This window comes from Saccoglossus kowalevskii, chromosome 14, assembly GCF_978046115.1.
Source record: "Saccoglossus kowalevskii chromosome 14, keSacKowa6.1, whole genome shotgun sequence".
Lineage (NCBI taxonomy): Eukaryota > Metazoa > Hemichordata > Enteropneusta > Harrimaniidae > Saccoglossus > Saccoglossus kowalevskii.
Window position 1 is genome coordinate 32,330,652 of NC_140654.1, and position 24,056 is coordinate 32,354,707.

Consider the following 24,056-nt stretch of genomic DNA (forward strand, 5'->3'; position numbering starts at 1 on the left):
GGTCTAATGAAGTTTTCTCTCATTATGAAGCCTAGCTATACAAATGTTGCTTAAATTAATTAACATATTATTGGTATTATGAAGAGTGGACAAAGCGTTACACATTCGAAAGAGCAAAGCGCAGTTTGGGAAAAAAACATGTCACCACAGCAAAGTGTGTAATACTGTAGTACTTTATTTCCAGTGTTACTAATAACTTATTTTAAACAAGAAGGAAATATTCATGTATTATTTGTCATCCTCTGTATTATACTAACTCAAGCAATTACGCCTACCATCCTTGTTTTACCCATGTCGATCAGGCGAGACAATCATCGCCCACATAATAACACTCATGAAACTATTGAATATATCCATTTATGGGATAGTTTTGGCCTAAAGTTTAGAAGTCAAATTTGATGATACTTGATCAATACTATATAACCATGCCGGGCCGTGTTGACAGGGCGTTACGTTGTTTGCGATCTATCTTAATATTGATTAAACTATTATGCCAAATGTTATGTTAAACTTTAGCAAACAAATATACATACTTATGAATATTTATTAAGTTGAATATATCCAATGAAATTAGAACTGCACCATACATCATTTCCCAGTAAGCAAATACTACAACATATCACCGTAGGGGGCGCCATATACGCATGATTGATAAACATCGTGAGTAGAGCCAGGAGATATGACATTTTTGGACATTTTTAAGTATTTGCAATATTTTGGGTGTAAAACAGTAAATTTAACATTTTCTTGGTCTGAAATGATTAAAAAATATTCAGGACATTTTGAAAAACATACTAGCAAATTACTGATGTCAGTGATCATCTGAATCACTGGGGAAAATGTAGATTGGCAATTCTGTTTGTGACATAAGTAACAGAACAACTATTTGATTTCTGTTGAACAATCTCAAAATCTAGGCCTGTTAATAAAGTATTACTTTGAAAAATAACTTTCCAGACAAATTTTTATATACCCGGTAGATCACATTAAGTTTGGAGATTGTGCAAATAAAGTAAACTATTATGAAAATTGTGATTCAGCAAGACAGTCACTCTGCTGTTTTTTTTTAACTCTCATGACCTGGGCTGGGCTGGGCTGGTAACTTGCATTTTGAATACACAAAGTTATGTATTATTAGGTAACAACTGGGCCAGAAGATTTAAAGCGAGAGGGTTGTCACCTGCGTATGTGCAGCAATTGAGTCCCAAGCCACTATAACAACACACGCTAAAAAACCAAAGGCTCATGGGTAGATGCTTGTTTGTAAACAATGACATGCTATGGCTATCTGATGCATGCGCAGGTGACAACTGCCCAGACTCTACTGAATGTTATTATAAGGAATTACTTGCGCGTATACTATTACATTCATGTTTTATGATTTATTTACATTCATGTTACAGAAAATGATATTTCACAAGTATAATATTTCTTAATAGTAACTTACAACACATATCCAGGGTACAACAGATTACAGAAATGTCTCTGTAAACAACATAATGTGTTTGCTCTATCAGAAGTGCACCTCTAATAAAAGCACACATCATAATATTATTATCCTACGACTTATTTTTTTAACAATAAACTTAACTTAACTGTCATTTATTTAAGTGTATGCGCTACTAAGAAAGCGAATACAGAATTTATATATCACAACTTGCTACCTACCAAGTAAAAATACATAAAATCTAATTTTTGGACTGGCAAATAAAAGAAAAGAAAAGTTTACTATAACAATTCTCATCACATGTATGTATAACCCTTCATGTCAACAATACAAAATTAGATTGAGGTATAGGTAACATTCAGATATGAACGTAAATTATAATAAGAATTTTACCACAGCAGAACTGTTCACAAACAATAGTACATAGTTAATGGTATTGTACCTTATTCAGAAACTGTGACATCAAATTAAACTGGAGAGCTGGCTTAGCATACACAAGGAATGGAACTCTCATCAACTATGGTTATAACTGCACATGGCAAGTCCAACCTAAGAAGAATGTTAGCTGCTTCTTGGCCGGTAACATCTGAATAACAATTCATTTCAAATCAAGTGACTTTTCACAAAATACACCAGAATCTCTATTTCTCCAAATTGTATTCAAAATTTGTTGGCAATGGAGATTTCACTGAACAATGCACACAAAAAAATGTTGAAAATATTTCTGCTGTGAGAAAATGATACGAGTCTTGGACATCGTTTTCCACCATATTGTATTTGAACAAACATCATAATGGCATGTATGGGTAAAAACATCATGCAAGGACATGTGCAGTTATAACAGCCGTTTCAAAAGTCAAAAAAATTTTGGATAACATGTTTTTTCATTTAGATGTAGTTGTATACATACATACATGTATATGCGGAATTAACTTAAATTGCTCAAAAATTAAACTATTTACAAGGTGTGATCAGAATTCTTATTTAAACTTGAAGTATAAGACTGTCAACAAGAGACAGTATCACAGATCACACTCACATTGGAAAATTCAAAAAATTCAAAATGACGTTTGAATTTTTCTTCTCACTAAACAGAGTAGCACTTGACAGGATTGGCTGTAATACTAGGACTGTGCCTCAAGTTGTTTTCCTAAATATTCCCTACAAAATAAAATAAAAATAGCTATATATTATGTTCATATCAACACATATTAATATTTACTTTTCACTGCTAAAAATATTATGGCATTCAAGAGAATAACATTTCACAAATGTTTTAGACAGTTTGTGACACACAACCCAAAAGTAATTTTCTCTGCTACAAATTTCCACAATATTCACTGACTCATTTGAATTTTCGATTTTGTAAAAATGTGATTTTCACAAAATTAAAGTGGGTGTACAGAAGCTGGCCATATGTGAAACCAGTGACATTGTCACTGCTACAAAACTTTGTGATCTTCTAAGCCTGGTGAAATTGAATAAAAATTGGCTTTCATGAAAATAATAGTTGTCAGTAATTTATGGATAATGCATTGAATAATGGCTGCAAATCTCTCTCTCTCCTAATCTATTAAACAACACTGAATACCAGAAATATAAATAAATTGTAGTTACCAAACCAATTCAGTAAAAGCAAAATTACTAATTACTACCCAGTAATGGTAGTTGTTATACAAAAAAACAAAACACAAATGCTCAAATATATTGATTCTCCTGACAATTCATTCAGAGAATGCAGCAATGATAGTCAATGTACAAACTGACCAATCAACTGACAGTTAACGACAATGTCTGGTTGGGATGCTTTGACTTACCAATTATGTACCATAAGTTTCTGTACAGCTAATAATGCTTCATAACGAACATTGGGGTCATCATGGGTCATGTATGTCATTACTAATTCTTTACCTCCTAGCTGCTCAATATTACTGAATACAAAAACATAACAATAATATTTGAAAGAAAAGATATACCATACATGTATGTATAATTATTGATATCAATTATTTATTTATTTTAAAATCGCATATTTAAAATTTGTATTTGATATATCAGGTAATTGTATTAATTGTAAATTACATTAAAGCTGCAATTTGGTCTGAGTTGATGTACATTGCCAAATATTAAATGTGACTACAACCACTATCTACATTGCAAGCTAAAAACAGGCAACTCTCACTCAGACTGGGTTGCAAACTAAACACACTGGCCACTCTTACTCAGACTGGGTTGCCAACTAAACACTGTCCACTAGCACTCAGACTGGGATTGAAGCTAAACACTAACCTCTCTCACTCGGACTGGGTTTCAGACTAAATACTGGCCACCCTCACTAAGACTGGGTTGCAAACTAAACACTGGCCACTCTTACTCAGACTTGGTTGCAAACTAAACACTGGCCACTCTCATTCAGACTTGGTTGCAAACTAAACACTGTCCACTAGCACTCAGACTGGGTTGTAAGCTAAACACACTGGTCACTCTCACTCGGACTGGGTTGCAAACTAAACACTGGCCAGTCTCATTCAGACTGGGTTGCAAACTAAACACTGGCCACTCTCATTCAGACTGGGTTGCAAACTAAACACTGGCCACTCTCACTCAGACTGGGTTGCAAACTAAACACTGTTCACTAGCACTCAGACTGGGTTGAAACTAAACACTGTCCACTAGCACTCAGACTGGGTTGCAAACTAAACACTGGCCACTCTCATTCAGACTGGGTTGCAAACTAAACACTGGCCACTCTCACTCAGACTGGGTTGCAAACTAAACACTGTCCACTAGCATTCAGACTGGATTGCAAGCTAAACACTGTCCACTAGCACTCAGACTGGGTTGCAAACTAAACACTGTCCACCAGCACTCAGCCTGGGTTGCAAACTAAACACTGTCCACTAGCACTCAGACTGGGTTGCAAACTAAACACTGTCCACTAGCACTCAGACTGGGTTGCAAACTAAACACTGGCCACTCTCACTCAGACTGGGTTGCAAACTAAACACTGGCCACTCTCATTCAGACTGGGTGTCAAACTAAACACTGGCCACTCTCATTCAGACTGGGTTGCAAACTAAACACTGGCCACTCTCACTCAGGCTGGGTTGCAAACTAAACACTGGCCACTCTCATTCAGACTGGGTTGCAAACTAAACACTGGCCACTCTCATTCAGACTGGGTTGCAAACTAAACACTGGCCACTCTCACTCAGGCTGGGTTGCAAACTAAACACTGGCCACTCTCATTCAGACTGGGTTGCAAAACTAAACACTGGCCACTCTCACTCAGACTGGGTTGCAAACTAAACACTGTCCACTAGCACTCAGACTGGGTTGAAACTAAACACTGTCCACTAGCACTCAGACTGGGTTGCAAACTAAACACTGGCCACTCTCACTCAGACTGGGTTGCAAACTAAACACTGGCCACTCTCATTCAGACTGGGTTGCAAACTAAACACTGGCCACTCTCACTCAGACTGGGTTGCAAACTAAACACTGTCCACTAGCACTCAGACTGGGTTGAAACTAAACACTGTCCACTAGCACTCAGACTGGGTTGCAAACTAAACACTGGCCACTCTCATTCAGACTGGGTTGCAAACTAAACACTGGCCACTCTCACTCAGACTGGGTTGCAAACTAAACACTGTCCACTCGCATTCAGACTGGGTTGCAAGCTAAACACACTGGCCATTCTTGCTCAGCCTGGGTTGCAAACTAAACACTGGCCACTCTCACTCAGACTGGGTTGCAAACTAAACACTGGCCACTCTCACTCAGGCTGGGTTGCCAACTAAACACTGTCCACTAGCACTCAGACTAGGTTGCAAACTAAACACTGTCCACTAGCACTCAGACTGGGTTGCAAACTAAACACTGTCCACTAGCACTCAGACTGGGTTGCAAACTAAACACTGTCCACTAGCACTCAGACTGGGTTGCAAACTAAACACTGTCCACTAGCACTCAGACTGGGTTGCAAACTAAACACTGTCCACTAGCACTCAGACTGGGTTGCAAACTAAACACTGTCCACTAGCACTCAGACTGGGTTGCAAACTAAACACTGTCCACTAGCACTCAGACTGGGTTGCAAACTAAACACTGTCCACTAGCACTCAGACTGGGTTGCAAACTAAACACTGTCCACTAGCACTCAGACTGGGTTGGAAACTAAACACTGTCCACTAGCACTCAGGCTGGGTTGCCAACTAAACACTGTCCACTAGCACTCAGACTGGGTTGCAAACAAAACACTGTCCACTAGCACTCAGACTGGGTTGCAAACTAAACACTGTCCACTAGCACTCAGACTGGGTTGCAACCTAAACACTGTCCACTAGCACTCAGACTGGGTTGCAAACTAAACACTGTCCACTAGCACTCAGACTGGGTTGCAAACTAAACACTGTCCACTAGCACTCAGACTGGGTTGCAAACTAAACACTGGCCACTCTCACTCAGACCGGGTTGCAGGCTAAACACTGGCCACTCTCATTCAGGCTGGGTTGCAAACTAAACATTGGCCACTCTCATTCAGACTGGGTTGCAAACTAAACACTGGCCACTCTCATTCAGGCTGGGTTGCCAACTAAACACTGTCCACTAGCACTCAGACTGGGTTGCAAACTAAACACTGTCCACTAGCACTCAGACCGGGTTGCAAACTAAACACTGTCCACTAGCACTCAGACTGGGTTGCAAACTAAACACTGTCCACTAGCACTCAGACTGGGTTGCAAACTAAACACTGTCCACTAGCACTCAGACTGGGTTGGAAACTAAACACTGGCCACTCTCATTCAGACTGGGTTGCAAACTAAACACTGGCCACTCTCACTCAGGCTGGGTTGCAAACTAAACACTGGCCACTCTCATTCAGACTGGGTTGCAAACTAAACACTGGCCACTCTCATTCAGACTGGGTTGCAAACTAAACACTGGCCACTCTCACTCAGGCTGGGTTGCAAACTAAACACTGGCCACTCTCATTCAGACTGGGTTGCAAACTAAACACTGGCCACTCTCACTCAGGCTGGGTTGCAAACTAAACACTGGCCACTCTCATTCAGACTGGGTTGCAAACTAAACACTGGCCACTCTCATTCAGACTGGGTTGCAAACTAAACACTGGCCACTCTCACTCAGGCTGGGTTGCAAACTAAACACTGGCCACTCTCATTCAGACTGGGTTGCAAACTAAACACTGGCCACTCTCATTCAGACTAGGTTGCAAACTAAACACTGGCCACTCTCATTCAGACAGGGTTGCAAACTAAACACTGTCCACTAGCACTCAGACTGGGTTGCAAGCTAAACACTGGCCACTCTCACTCAGACTGGGTTGCAAACTGAACACTAGCCACTCGCAAGCACACATTTTAGAAATCACTAATTAGAGTCACACTAAATATTACTCTACTATAATCAATAGAATTTGCATATGTATACTCACTGTTTCCCCCTTGGATAATGTCTGACATATTCACCAATGTCATGGGCAGCTACAGCTAAAACTAATGGATCTTTTGATGACTCTAATAATCTTATTAATATCCTGAAATGAAATATACAATATTATTGTGAATACTGGTAAAGCCAATTGTTGCAAAATTGTGTATGCAACTTTGTAGTAGCTTTTTTATGGCCAAACTAGTATGTTGTTCCTGTCATATTGTTCAGAACACCAAACAGCCAAATTGCCAGCTCAGCAGCTGACTGGTTTTTTATGTGTTCCTTCAGATCATTACATAATTAGAACAAGTTAAATCAGCATTATGTAATGCACTAAACATACTAGTGACCATGTCCTGATATGTGAGACTGCATCAATACATATATTTTGTTTCATTTGCTATTTTTATATATATGATTGGATGTAATACAATGAAAGACATCTCATATTTATATTCATGTGGCAAAGTTCATTACTATTAGTTTGACGTTTCCTGTTAAGTTTGGTTTGACCCAACTTGTTGCAATTGCATAATGATCACAACACCAGCATAGCAAACTAGTCAGCAGCTTAGCTGTTTCGAAAAATTTGCTAGTGACGGTAATGTAACGGAATTAAAAATATAATTCCAATTAGCGTACAAACTATGTCGCTAAGTTTTACGTAACATGACTAAATATCCATTAACCACAGCCCTCAATATGAATTCAACAGGATATCATGCTATGGTGTTCCATTGGCCCTGAATCTGCATAACAGGTTTACATATATGAATTCAACAGGATATCATGCTATGGTGTTCCATTGGCCCTGAATCTGCATAACAGGTTTACATTAAATCATGCTATGGTGTTCCATTGGCCCTGAATCTGCATAACAGGTTTACATTAAATTCAATATGAAGTAAAATGAAAGTGTAATACTATAAGTCAATCAAAACTAGGATACTTTAAATAAGACAGTAAACTCTATGAGAATCCACAACAAATCAAAACTAGGATACTTTAAATAAGACAGTCAACTCTATGAGAATCCACAACAAATCAAAACTAGGATACTTTAAATAAGACAGTCAACTCTATGAGAATCCACAACAAATTAAAACTAGGATACTTTAAATAAGACAGTAAACTCTATGAGAATCCACAACAAATCAAAACTAGGATACTTTAAATAAGACAGTCAACTCTATGAGAATCCACAACAAATCAAAACTAGGACACTTTAAATAAGACAGTAAACTCTATGAGAATCCACAACAAATCAAAACTAGGATACTTTAAATAAGACAGTCAACTCTATGAGAATCCACAACAAATCAAAACTAGGATACTTTAAATAAGACAGTAAACTCTATGAGAATCCACAACAAATCAAAACTAGGATACTTTAAATAAGACAGTAAACTCTATGAGAATCCACAACAAATCAAAACTAGGATACTTTAAATAAGACAGTAAACTCTATGAGAATCAACAACAAATCAAAACTAGGATACTTTAAATAAGACAGTCAACTCTATGAGAATCCACAACAAATCAGAACTAGGATACTTTAAATAAGACAGTAAACTCTATGAGAATCCACAACAAATCAAAACTAGGATACTTTAAATAAGACAGTAAACTCTATGAGAATCCACAACAAATCAAAACTAGGATACTTTAAATAAGACAGTCAACTCTATGAGAATCCACAACAAATCAAAACTAGGATACTTTAAATAAGACAGTCAACTCTATGAGAATCCACAACAAATCAAAACTAAGATACTTTAAATAAGACAGTCAACTCTATGAGAATCCACAACAAATCAAAACTAAGATACTTTAAATAAGACAGTCAACTCTATGAGAATCCACAACAAATCAAAACTAAGATACTTTAAATAAGACAGTAAACTCTATGAGAATCAACAACAAATCAAAACTAGGATACTTTAAATAAGACAGTCAACTCTATGAGAATCCACAACAAATCAAAACTAAGACACTTTAAATAAGACAGTAAACTCTATGAGAATCCACAACAAATCAGTTTGCTTGAAAAGGTATTTGATGTGACTCACAAAGTACTGTAATTTTAGTGAATAATCCTTGCATGTACCGGATTCTGTCGTAAATTCACCCTGGATTGTTAAACGGCAGTTGGGGTCTTTAAAAAAATATTTCGGCAGTTTTTTATGGTGTTATTTTAATCTTTTCTGATGCCTAAAAGTTTCGCCATAGTCACTGACGGCTATACAAGAGTATTGATGTTTATTGATACTAGCATGAATGGGTAAGCTTCGTTTTGACAATGAGCTGTTATTGCTGTAAACAATGTTAAATTATTCTTCAAATGCTCAGTTTATCTTTTGAAAACAACTAATTTTTTGTTATTTAAAAACAAATCATGCTGCCTTCCCATCAAAATCCAAGCCAAAAGATCGTACAACAACATCGGCAAATCTCTTCTGTGTTCAATAACATTAACATATTTAAATGTACTATGGAAATTTGAACATGTTAGCATCATTCATCGTTTTCATTGGTTAATTAGCGATTTGACCTGTCCGGTCAAAGAACACTGTTTCAAACATAACGAATATTCATTTCTACAGCATCGAGCATTGAAAATGCGACCAGAATCATTCGCTTACGATGAAATAAGAAGAATTTTATTTGCATTTCGTAACAATTGCACGTTATTATAATCATTACTAGGTAATAATCAACAATTGGGAAATGAAGCATGACCGCATTGTGCTACCGTGATCATTTGCTACTAAGCAATGAAGTTGTGTTCGTTTCTATTTGAAACTTCTTTTAAAATATACTTTCACTACTAATAAAATGAAAAAAATATAATTGTATTTTTTGTTGAGAAAGATAAGCTGGGTGACATTGTAATGAAATTTTAGGCGGTCTACTTTTTAATCCAGCAAGTAAAAATGTATAAGATTGTAGATTAGCTTCTGCAATAGTTTCTTCATTTTGGGTTGTCCAACTGCCGGCGTTGAAAGTTGGCATAGGTGGATTTTTCAATGAAAAAGTCCCCAGAAAATGGTTGATTACCATTTTTTGAAGTTTTGAACCCCAAATAAAGGCCCACCAGCGGTGAAATCGTCAAGGGCAATTTTTCGGGTGGACGAATTTACGACAGAATCCGGTACATGCCATATTTGCTTCATTAGTAGCATATACATTTACATAAATATTAAACAGAGGTGTGACAATGAACAAAATGTATGAGATTTTAATGATACAGTATATAACAAATGTGCTACTAATATATGATTTCAATAGAGATGCAATTCTAATAGAGATATGATTTCAATAGAGATGCAATTCTAATAGAGATATGATTTCAATAGAGATGCAATTCTAATAGAGATATGATTTCAATAGAGATGCAATTCTAATAGAGATATGATTTCAATAGAGATGCAATTTTAATAGAGATATGATTTCAATAGAGATGCAATTCTAATAGAGATATGATTTCAATAGAGATGCAATTCTAATAGAGATATGATTTCAATAGAGATGCAATTCTACATGCACAGAATTTAAAACCTTGTTACTATTGGAGGTTGATTGAAATATTGAAACAATTATTTTATAGATGATTCTTACTTTAATAGTTCATAGTTTCTTTCATTCAAACGTGACACATTCTCTCTCCAGAATTTCTCACTTTTATGGACAGGGCTCCATTCTAGTCTACCAGACTTCACTTCAGATGAATATTCATCAAAGGAACTAAAACAGAAAGCAATGTAAATTATGCAATTTGAAAAAAATGACTTGTCCAGCTATCAGTCATCCACAAAAAAAATACTGTTTTGTAAGGTTTCATAATTATTTCTCTACATAATGTGCAATACAGATAGCATTGTTTGTTTGTATATACAAAGTTCAAACACACTCAAATATGACACAAAATAAAATACACATGTGACACAAACAATTCATGCCAGTGACATCAAATTTGAAATTCAAACAATGCAGTACTTGTCCAAGACCGTCAACATTGTCATGTAGTTTTTCTATAAGATAATTAGGAAATAATCACCCCCAGAGGTGAGTATACCACAAGATTTTCACCAGGTTCATATTCACACAAGCGGTATCAAAATCAAGTGGTATATTGGTACTCATCTCTGGGAAGTGGTTATTCTCATCATATTATACAAATTTCATTTTAAAAATAATTTTGTGATACAGAAATAACAAGAACCATGTACAAATGTGATTACAGCACTAAAACGTGCAACTGTGGTAAAATAAAAATGAGCCCTGGAACTAGCAAACAGCAATTAGAGATAAATCGAACAGTAGAGCAAATTAACAGTCATATTTAGCATTGTTATTATTAAATACTTTTTGTGTTTGAAGCATCATTCACTGATATAGGTAAAGTTGTCTCAATCAAAATAATTTCAAAAATATACAGATGTTGGTAAGTGTTGTATGCGTGATTTCATTTTGAGGATAGATGAAAACTACGGGTTCACTAGTGAGCCACGACAGATGGCAATAATTTTTCTGGCATCATTCTTTAAAAATAATGTTTTTTTCATGCTTCTCACTTGAACCTAAAATATCTTTGGGTGGCAATGATCTTCATTCCACATTATATCTGCAGTACAAAATCTTATTTTTGTTGATTTCTGGTGACAGAAATATTTAACCCTACCCTTAACCCTGTACTGAGTATCAGCGACTGACCGAAAAATATGAAATATCGGGTCATGTTTTTTTTCCCCATATACAAGTACCTCGGCTATTTACGATACACTAAGTTTTCACGAGTTAAAAAAAAAAAATCCGACCAATTTTTTAATTTTCCGACTTGAGGGCAACATAATTTTTTTTTTTTTTGGCCTTATTCAAGTGCGGGGCTTTCTTCTAAACATGCTATTGACCAATTAGAAAATCATATTCTGGCAATAATAAGCTGTATTTACCTAAGACCATCAACACTATCATGTAGTTTTTCAATTAGATAATCAATATCTTCTCCAATATCAGTGTCTTCAAATTTTTGTCCTTCCAAAACTTGCAGCTGTTTTAATGCTTTACATTGGATCATGGACAATGCATTTTCTCGTGTCACATCGATATCTTCTGGCTTTTGAATCAGATTCTGTGATAGAAAAAATCAGTTTATTCTCATTTACTGGATACTTCTGGTTGTGAAATACAGTGAATGGCAGAAATCTGTTCCTTAGTTTATACATATTTATAAAACTTTGTAAATACAGATGCCCATCAGTCATTAAAATACATGTAACTGTGATTGTGATGTAGCGCAGTGTCTATGACGCCCAACTTTTTAAAATTAATTAAAAGTGTTTACTGATTCAATGATGTTGAAGTAATTCATAAATATAAATTAAAACTCATGATGATTTGTCAACAGCCATTTTGATTTATAAAAATTGATATTTACAAAATTTTTAAAACATCCCAATGTTGATGCCATCCACAGTACCGGTAGTTAAGGAATAAATTTATTTGATTTTGATATGTTGGCAAACACAGTGACAATAGCAGCCGCACACAATGTAAATAATGTCATTCTGAAACATGATTGCATGCATGTAAACCAGAAATCATAGAGGGCAAATACCTCTAATGTAATGGTTCAAATACAGTATTTGCTGTATTATAACAGTAGATGCATTTTACATAAATGACAGAGATGTGTCCATATTAAAAAAAGTCATATTTGAATGATCCAGCATCCATTGCAAACAACTGTTTGGTAGCTGTGCTTTTATTAGAGAATACAAATTTAACAGAGCAAATACATGTATGGTCTAAAATATTTCTTTCACAATTTCAAATTATTTTCAGGAATTTTTTCCTGCCACCAGTGATAATGAATTTATTCAAATGGCTATACAGACATGTATCGTTACATTTTAAAAAAAACACAAGATTTTACACATACCCTAAATGTAGCAAGAATGATTCTTGTCACCTTCTCTTTAGCAGATTCACCCAATATATCACCTAACACTGGAATTACATTATATCTAGAAATTGAAATTAAGAATATTAAAATGGCGGCAGTCGTCGTGCCACATCCTGTTCAATATGGGACTCACAGTAATGTACACAATGCGTGTAAAATACATTGTTTACATGAAATTTGAACACGTTAATCAATGAGTAATTTATGGTAATACATCACATGACAGCAGTAGCCAATAGCTTTATATCAGAATCATTCACATCTAATAAATTCATGGAGGATATAGTATTTCTCAGACGTTGTAAAACAGAATATCCCATAATACTTACCGATTCATCTGTGTTGCCAAGGAAGGGTTGTATGATACCATCCAGATACAGAATATTAACTGATACTGAATTTGAAATCCACAACGACCGCCCAGAACTGTCAATAACCTGACAAAAAATAGCATGTCATTGTAGTCAGTATTCCATCCATACGCGTATTCATCATTTCTGGACAAGCCTTGTTTCCTCATGATTCTTCTCAGGAGCAAATGTCTGGGCATTTGTTATTGTGAACTTTATTTTTAATTACAAAAATACACACATGTCAAAAAGTGTGAGTAGCTTAGTCACTGGTAGCATAGTGGTTGTCGAGTCGGATTCATGATTGGTAGCCCAAAGTTCAAATCCTACCTTAGGCTGAACATCCCTGGGTGAGTGTGCCACAGACTCAATGGGAAGGCTAATCCACTGGCCGAGATTCATTCACTAACAAATGCGTTTTGGGGGAAACCTTGGTTAAGGTCCGCAGGTGCTTGTGTTTGACTGAGCCTGGTTGAGTAGCTTAGTCCTTGGACTGCAAAGGTCACCACACTCAATGCGTTTGAGAGAGGTTCACTGTTACTGTGTTTATACTTAGTCAGCTGTCTCTCAAATGGCATTACATGAATGCCATTTTTACAATAGTACCATACTGGACTGTGTTAGCGCCCAGGGTTCTCAACTCATGCTTACCCATGCACCCCCTCAGAAAATCGCTTACCCATGCACCCTCCTCAGAAAATCGCTTACCCATGCACCCCCCTCAGAAAATCGCATACCCATGCACCCCCCTCAGAAAATTGCTTACCCATACACCCCCCTCAGAAAATCGCTTACCCATGCACCCCCCTCAGAAAAGAGAGCAAATGACAATTTTAGTTCACAAATATTACTTGAATGAATGCAATCTTTACAATAATACTTACGTTCCTAGGCCACCAGCTTCCATAAATGACTCTCTATATGCATTGTATCTCAGTAACATTTGTAGACATCCGGCCACTGCTTGTAGATACTCATTACCAGGGGCTGTTAACTGATTTTTTATCCATGTGTAGTAGTATGTCAAATCACTGCCAGACATTGTCTCTCGGCCCCAGCACGCTAGTTTAGCAATGACTCTACCAGCCTAGATTTGAAAAACCAAATGACTATGAACAAAATGAATTTAGTCACATCTGACAACAAAATACTCCCTCACATCATGAACTCAGTCACTTCTGACAGCAAAATGTTCAATAACATCAAAAAAGAATTGTATTGAAATCTCATTTACTCAACAAACTAATAGCATTTACAGACTGCAATGCCATATACATGTACCGGATTCTGCCGTAAATTTGCCCTGAGGCCTATTGAAGAGTATTGATGTTCATTGCGACTAGCGTGAATGGATAAGCTTCATTTCGACAATGAGCTGTTATCGCTGTAAACGATGTTAAATTATTCTTCAAATGCTCAGTTTATCTTTTGAAAACAACTTTTTTTGTTATTTAAAAACAAATTATGTTGCTTTCCCATCAAAATCCAAGCCAAAAGATCGTACAACACCATCGGCAAATCTCTTCTGTGGTCAATAACATTAACATATTTAAATGTACTATGGTACTTTAACACGTTTGCATCATCCATCATTTTCATTGGTTAATTAGCGATTTGACCTGTCAGGTCAAAGAACACCGTCCCACGTCAAAACATGGCGAATATTCATTTCTACAGCATCAAGTGTTAAAAATGCGATCGGAATCATTTGCTTATGATGAAATTTATTTGCATTTCATAACAATTCAACAAATTTTTTTTTTTGTTATTATAATCATTACTAGGTAGTAATCAACAATTGTGAAACACAGCATGATCGGATTGCGCTACCGTGATCATTTGCTACTAAGCAATGCAGTTGGGTTCAATTTTATTTTAAACTTCTTTTAGAATATACTTTCGGTACTAATAAAATGAAACAAAATAATTGTATTTGGCGCATGAGGTTCGTTAATGTGATTTTTTTTTGGAGAAAGATGCTTTTTAATCCAGCAAGAACAAGCCATGCATGGCACAGTCCCAGTTAGTTATTAAATTTAAGATATATAGTTATGTTTATAGTAATATAGCTGGAATATAAACATGTCAGGAATATGATTTTTTAACATTAAAATGATTGACATTTGTATCTGATCGTCAAACAAGTACTTGACCATATTGAGAGATATTGCTCTGGAACAGCATTCAAAATCAGCCATTTTGAATACATGTATATATATAACGATGTATAATGAATATATAAAATTTAAATATAACAAGTCAAAGCATTTAAGAGATATGACTCTAGAAGCCCAATCATTAAAACAAAATGGCCGTCAGTCAGCCATTTTGAATCCAATCTGAAAAATAAAATGACGAGCATCAGGAACCCATAATGTCTAATGTATGTACCAAGTTTGAACGAAATCCACCCATAAATGCTTGATATTTAATGATTTTTTAGCACAAAAATTACCAACATTTGGAATAGGAACGTCAAACCAATATATCTGTTTATCTATGACATGATGTATAATGAATATTTAAAATTTGAAAATAATATCAGTCAAAACAAGTCGGAGATATGGGTCTAGAAGCCCATTCATTAAAACAAAATGGCATTTGAATCTTATCTGAAAAACAAAATTATTTGCATCAAGGTCCCATAATGTCTAATGTATATACCAAGTTTGAACAAAACCCATCTGTAAACAGCCGAGAATTGGTTGATTTTTAGGATTTTTTAGCACAAAAATGACCGCCATTCGGCCATCTTGAATCAGATCGTGAAACAAATTGACGTGCATATGTATAATATCATATATGATGTATGTGTGAAGTTTGATTGTGATTAGTCCAGGCATTTCTAAGATACAGGTCCGGACGCACGCACAGACGCACACACGGACACACGGACACACGGAGGTCAAAACATAAGTCCCCGTTTTCGGACTGCGTCGGAACGGGGACTAAAAAAATGTATAAAATTTTAAATTAGCTTCTGCAATAGTTTCTTTTGTTTTGGGTGGTCCAACTGCCTGTGTTGAAAGTCAGCGTAGGTGGATTTTTCAATAAAAAAAATATATGCCCTCTAGTGGCAGTTACATTACCTGATTGATGACAAATTTGTCTTCCCTATTTAGCATATTCAGGAACTGAGCCCAAGGCGTTGTTTTGCATTTTTTACCATGGTCAAAAAATATAGATACTCTTTCATGATTCTCCTTAGGAATGAAATAACAAGACATTAGTATAGTGGAGTAACAACTATGTGTATTAAATCAATGTTAAGACCCAGAGAGAGAAATAAGGAAAATATTTTCATCAATGTTTTTTTACAATTTTAAAATTGTTAATAAAACTGTGTTGTAATTTTGCTATGAACATCGGATATATCTTATTTTTTCTAAAATTTTGACAAAATAACCTTTAAAACAAGGATGATTTGTAACTGACATGAAAAATGCCCGGAATATTTGAATAATATTTCTTTAGACTTCAGGTTGGAAAATTTGTAAATAACACACACATTACAAAATGTGTAAAATCAATAAAATGAATATATGATTTAAAATTTGCATATAAATACATTGTGGCAATTTACTATCTGAATAAAGATAGAGACAAACAAGATAAAATTCAAAAGTTAAATAATATTCTCAGTAGCAGCCATAATAGCAAAATTGGAAGTGCATTGTAACAATGGGTAGTCTAATAGTTAATGAATACAAACAAACAAACATAGCAGCATTACAGTTGCCTGGAAATGTTGATAATACATACATGTACATCACTAATTGGTAACCATATCAAACTATAAACATTGCAGCTAAAAATAAACTACACAAATAAAGCTTGCAATCCAGAAATACAGATGTAAATTTGATACATCATTCAGAGTATCCGGAATAGCTGTATGCTATTATCGTCCATTTCAATCAACAAATGTTTTGTATGCAATGAACATGTTTTTTTGCTTTAAAGTTATTTCCATGTCTCCGAATTAGAATTCAAATGAAGTTGGTATTACATAACAGGAATAAACCACCACTGAAGTTTCCGCAGTCAAGAGTTATTGCAAAAATTAAATACATGATTGTGCATATTTGTTGTGAATTATAAAATATTTTATGGTATATCAGGCTGCAGTGGTGCTTTATTCCTATATTATAAATTGCTAATATTGGAAAATAGTAACCCTAGGACAAGAGATAATAGACTGTACCCCATAGGCTACTGTAAATTATTTAATGATCTGATGGTCACATAATACCTGTAACATGTCATCCACCAAAGTAAGAATGTATTGCACTGTTTGGTCTTTTGATATATGCCCCATTAAACTCAGAAATATCTTTGCTGCTTGGGGTCCATATCGTTTCAAAACCTGGTCTCTTTGTTCACTGCTTGTTGCATTGTCAAATTCACGGATAAAGGTGAACTCTTCCTTGGAAATCATCTGACCTCTGTCAAGACGCAGAAAATATTAATTTAAATTGAAAATTTAATATCTTTTATCACCATGGTAACATGCAATGCACTATCTCTTCATAGAAATGTTGCAAAAATGAATATTTTTTACATGTAAGAGTGATACTGAGGGCTAGAGACTGAGCACTAGGAAAATGTAGCCTTTCATTTGTGCATATTATTTTGTAATACCAGTATCTAATTACCCCAATTAATTTCCCTGCATAATATCTTATAAATGACAGTTATGTAAATTATTCATAATCTGAGGCCAAATCAGAAACTTTGGCATAACAATAATTCAGAAGCATGTTTCTTATTAACCTTTTTTTCAAATTGATATACAAGGGTGGCTTTTCAGTTTTATTTTATTCTAAAATCTTTGGTAAATTTGTAAGTTTTTGTTTATATTTTCAAACATTCTGTTGAAAAACAATGTAATGTGCACGTTTTTGACTGATATGGTGACTACAATGATGAATATTTTATTTCTGGTTATTATCCAATCACAATCACATATGGGATTACAAAATCTGTTTTCAAACCATATATTGTTTACCAACTTCACTCTACATACAATGTACCTGCATCTTTTAAAAATAGAATCTCTGTGCATTGTGACAATAGATATAAACTATTCAACCATATTACTAATGATATGCTACGGGGTAGTTGTCACCTGCACATGCATCAGATGGTCATTATTTACAAACAAAATTCTACCCATGAGCCTTTGCGTTTTTAACGTGTATTGTTATCAACACTTGGGACTCAATTCCCACTTGTGCAGGTGATGACCCCTCCACTTTAAGTTCTGCATATTCATAAACCTTATCCATTAAATGCATATTTGCTCACATAAATGTTTTTTTGAAGCAATTGAAGGGCTGTGATTGGGCATCGATGAGCATTTGTGGTATGGGTCCCACACTATGCATAGCAATACATGTGGGACAAGTGTGTTATTGATTTGCATAATTACACACAGCCACAATGACCACTGCCCTTTAACGCAACAGACAAAAATGTGAGGTCAGTGCAGTTTCAGCCAAGCAAAAACAAAACAAACTCACCAGTAATAAACATGAAGCATTTGTTGAAACTGAACACCAAGTGATAATTTTATTGATGTTTTGGAACAATTAAGCAACATTCTGGTATATGATGGCTTGAAAAAACATTATCCAATATTGTTTTTTTTTAGCAGTGGGAATGGTGTACCACAAATCAGAGCAGATACTTTAACACATTCTATATGCTGCTACACTGAACACCAAGTATGTCACAAAATTGTTCCAAAATAAATGTATCATTCCAGTGTGAAACATTCAATACATTCTACTTATACATGTATATGCCCTTAGCATGCAACCACCCATCACCATTAGTTTTATTATTAGACTTATTTGATAAGGAATGATAAGCGATATAAATTATTTAGTCTGACATTGTTACAATAATTAGATTTATAGAGTGTGCAAGTCCTGGTAATTTGTTTTCTGACCCTTAAAGTGTACATATCGTAGTTACATTGTACATGTGGTGCAATAAAAGTATAGATTTTACAGATACTGAGTGGCTGTACAGAGGTGTGTACCAGCTGATGAATTGATGACACTACTGTCAACATTAAGTACCTGTAATTTGGTTGATAGCCTCTACTGAGGCCGAACCATCTGAACAATGTTTTAAAAAATTTCTGGCGATGCTTGAATGTTGTTGAGCCAAAATAAGAAATATAATAAACAGACCAGACTTTTGATAAAATGCATAGTAAGTTATGATGATGGAAATATAAATTGGTTGCTAAAAATGTATGTCATATTCATCAGTATTTATCTTTTTATCAATTTGAGACTTGCCAGTCCAACAGTTCTAGACTCACTAATGTTATTTTTCCATCAAAGTGGTGATGGTTTATTTTGGAACAAATTGACTAAAAAAACTTATTCTTCAAATTTAGTATAGTCACATTTTTCTACTTTATTCTAATAATTATTGCAACCCGGCCACATACTATTTTGTATTTTGCTGAAAGCCGCCACCGACAGTGAAAGTGAATGGTACGTGACCTCTCAAGCCCCCTATGCTAATTATACATATAAAACCATGTTATGAATCAAACTACTGTTATTTACTACTATAACTATTAATTCAGTCTCACCATCTAGGAATTGACCAACTAATAAAATTACACTAAAAAAGACATGATAATACTATATGTCAAAGTCCAACATTATGAGTTTTAGTATCCAGAAAACAGAAATATGTGCACAGATCTAACAGCATCCCTTTGACAAAAGGTTTCTGTCAGCAAATATAGTTTTTTTCTATTTAAAGTGCCTGTGAAATGCCCACCCTCACGTTTCCCATTTTAGACCTGTGTCCCACTGAAATGGGCAGTTATTGATTTTTTTGCTGAAAATGATTACTCGTATCCAAGTAAATTTGGGATATTTCTCGTGTTGTAGCCACGCCCACCTATCCTGAAACGGTCGACTGTTTCCGGATTTCCGACTCTCGCCGAAAGTGCGCCGCCAAATGCCAAAATGTGAGAGGAAGTCATACCCCTGAGCCGAAATAACACTGGTCATTCAGTATACTTTTAAACAATATACATTTTTCGGTCGGCATTTTTTTCCCTTTTTTTTGTTGCAGTGAAACGTATAGTCATAGTGTAAGTATTCACACGTTTCTAATCGATCCGAAAGTGCGACATCAGTGGACGAAAGCCACTTAACCTCAGCTTCTTTTTTTTGAAAAACTTTCCTCGTCCATGAAAAAAACAACTAGATTTAAAGAGAAACGCCGATAACATAAACCTGGCGCAACACTTTTAAAAGAAATAGATTCCGGACCATGATCACCGAGGCGGATTTCAGAAGAGAGAGAGAGAGATGACAAGTGTTTTAAATGAGTTGACTTTTTTTGCGATCCTGATTATCGTTTTATAGAGACCATTAATAATAATTTTGACAGTGACACGAAAATGAAGTGTCGGACAAACAGGAAATTACACAGCCTTTACACACTGCAAATTGTTTTCATTTTCGAAGGCTAAAAGTTTCTGAATTGTTTGGTGATTGGTGTTGAATGTCGAATTCACACCTCTCTTCTTTTTTACCTCCATGCTTGCAGCTTGATCTGCGTAATAATTTATGAAATAAGAATCCGGGCTTGGTCAATGTGTTTCCACTAAATAAAGTTTTAATATGATGTTATAATTATGACAATCACTCCATGGATCACGCTAACTCGAATCAACTCTGAATTTATCTGTATGTGTGTCGATCTCCATTATTTTTGTTATCCAATTAAACACCGCTTTTAACGCACTTGCCCTCATCGTGACCCGACGCGTTCACCTATTTCAACAAAATTTATTTCCACGCGGTTGTCATTTATTTAGTAACTGTGATTTGTCATTTTTTAATTATTTTATAGTGATCACTATAGTCTAACGTTTAGAATGTCAAAATATGTTCTCTTTTATTTTAATTTTGAAAGTTTTACTCAGACGATCGATGAAATAAAACAGTGTAGTGACGTGCCTAGTAACCTATTTTGTCCAGCGACAGTGTACAAACGTGTGCCGGTGACGATCACGGTGACCAGCTACACCAGAACGGACATATTTATTTCGCATCTAACTCAACCCCATGCAACACAAATTGATACTATGTGTTCATTATGGTCCATTCCTCCTCGACGAACAAGTACATAAGTGAAAATTTAGTCAAAGACGAGAAAACTGCACAAGAAATTTGCCTTATTTACACGTATCAGCAATGCAAGCTGCCATGCGACTTCCCCTTCTGACGTCACAAGGGGAATTTCTGTATGCAAATAAGAAGCTAATGAGGAGCCTCGTTTTAAAATACACAAAAATAAAGTTGCCGTAGATTGAGTTGAAAACACATTTTTTCACTCAAAAAAATAATTAATGCTTAGAAACATAAAAATTAATAATATTTATGTATCAATGGATAATTTTAGGCGTGAAAATAGCAGCCATTTCACAGGCACTTTAAGCATCAAAAATCTCCTTTGAGTACAACCATTTGAGTTCTTTCAATTTAATATTTGGAGGCTGAAACATGGAGTAAAACCATTTGAGTTCTTTCAATTTAATATTTGGAGGCTGAAACATTTTATTTGTACTTTACACCCTAGTCAGAGTACCGGGGTAGTAGCACTTGTACAACAGGTGTTCTATTTTTAGAATTACATTGATTCAAAGTATATCATCATGTCAATAAATTCCCATATCACCGTTCTATACATAACCATATAGAAATACACCCAGATTGAAAAATGTTAGCAAAAGTTGGCAAGGAGAAAGAGAGAATTCCACCAAAGAAGAAACCTGTAATGTGATTAGAATTGTGTTATCCCGGTCTTACCACCAATAGTACAATATAAGAACCACAACATGCAGGCATTATTAAAGAAAATGTGAAATTAATAAATTGGGGAAAATGTTGAAGATACCTGCTGAGTGCCCTGGAAGAACAAAATAAAAAAATAATAATAATTATCAAAAAATTCTCATGAAATAAAATCTAAATTGTCTCAAAGATGAACGTTAATTTACTAACGATACAACATTGCGACTGGACAAATCTATTCTTGACAAGCGTGCTATCAAGTTGCTGGTACGACTACGAAATGTTTATCTACGAACACTAGCATGAAAAGGAACTTGCTATCGAATTAACAAATTATTCGATTAGTAATTAATGCCAGCATATATAAAAACAGTAATCAAATATTAGATTATTACTTACTGCAGATACGACTGCCAATTTACCCTGTGAGATCGCACATCGTTGGCTTGAGCTGCAAGTAAACTTGTAGCAATTTGCAAATGTCTGCCAGAAATTTCTTCTCCAGTATCTATACTACCTTGGATAGCATGTTCTAGCCTTTGGTACGACATCGCCAATCAATAATTCGTGGGATATTGAAAAAGAACCAGCGAATACAGCTGTAAATCCAAATGAATTATTTTCAATATGGCGGCGACTAAAAATCATGTGACATACAGGGACATACCATTCTGTAATAGGGGATGCGGGTAAGTGGAACACAAAATGCATTTTTTTTTTCCTGAACCAGCCACATTTTATTGAGAATTCTGTTGATATACTAGTATTTATCAAAGGATTATCAAGATATGCTGGGATATGCGATTAAGATATAATGCCACTCAAAAGTGAAAATAATTTCATGCTCTTAATTTGTTCATGTGTGAGTATATATAGTACAAAAATGGAGATAGTGAAATAAAAATATGGTGGGAGTCGTTGTACTCAGTTCGGAGAAAATTGATCTACAAAATGAAGTGAACATGGTATGTTATGCCAGTTTCAGGGCATTTTTTATGATTGTTTACTATGACAATGATAGACAAATATAGAGAGAACAACTATAGTGTCCTACAATGTCTTAAAAAGTACTTGTTGACTGGATGTTTAGAATTATTACAAAAATACATTATTTTAATGTTTTTTATGACGGATCCTGTTTTTATTATAGACTATGGTATTTGCAAATAAATTGCCATGTTATGCCAATTGTGTCACTATGGGCCGCACATCGTGACGTCGTTTGTTTACATGTGTGCTAACCAGCTTGTCAATGTGGGATAGCAGATGTCCGTTGCTCACTGAACTGATCAACACTAATCGCGATATGCTGCTACAAAGATGCCTATAAGTTGTTATAACCATGGAGGCCATGTTCTAAGACACACACATGAATATTAAAAATAACATCAGCGAACAATGCCTTTATTTGCTTCTCTGGTGCGTCAAACCACAGCCCCTTTGTTGAGGGTCATAAAGGGTCTATGGTCAAATAAATAAATAATGGTCAAACGTAAATAAGTACGACGGCCAATATACGCTAAAAATGTCGTAAATGTCCAATGTATATTCTTCATGATCCAGATACATTTATACAACTTATACTCTGCGCATTTAGAGCCATGAAGGACGGTCATGACGAGAGAATAACTTTTCACGATTGGCACTAGACTTGCATCTACAAAAACGCAGTAACCCGACTTTAGCGGTAACTTGGCTTTCGCCATTTACACTCCCACAACATTTAATTTTATTAAAGAAAACAACAACAGATAATCAAGAGACTATATGCAATTCTAGATTGGCGCCAATTACTGTGTTCCGTAATATTACATTATATTGTCGTGTGAAAAATTAATTTGAGTGTTATTAAACCTTCACGTCAGAGGTACCAAGTTCGGGGAATTCTCCACCTTTCTATCGAACAAAGACACACAGAGAATCGAATCGTTTCTACCTCTCATCTCAGCGCCACGTCGGAACACTCTCAAGACCATGTGAACACTGCCCCAGGACTG

General features: G+C 35.3%; 1 protein-coding gene across 1 annotated transcript; it reads right to left on the minus strand.

The window, feature by feature from the left end:
• Positions 1–1,362: 1,362 nt before the first annotated feature.
• LOC100375921 (V-type proton ATPase subunit H-like) lies at positions 1,363–22,688 on the minus strand. Its single transcript, XM_002736340.4, has 11 exons — positions 22,459–22,688; positions 17,475–17,667; positions 16,312–16,425; positions 14,107–14,309; positions 13,202–13,309; positions 12,849–12,933; positions 11,860–12,038; positions 10,526–10,651; positions 6,909–7,010; positions 3,265–3,378; positions 1,363–2,608 (listed from the first exon to the last, which is right to left on the minus strand). Exons 1-11 carry the CDS (start codon positions 22,608–22,610, stop codon positions 2,572–2,574), a joined length of 1,413 nt encoding a protein of 470 aa, XP_002736386.1. The 5' UTR covers positions 22,611–22,688; the 3' UTR covers positions 1,363–2,571.
• Between the last annotated feature and the right edge of the window lie 1,368 nt (positions 22,689–24,056).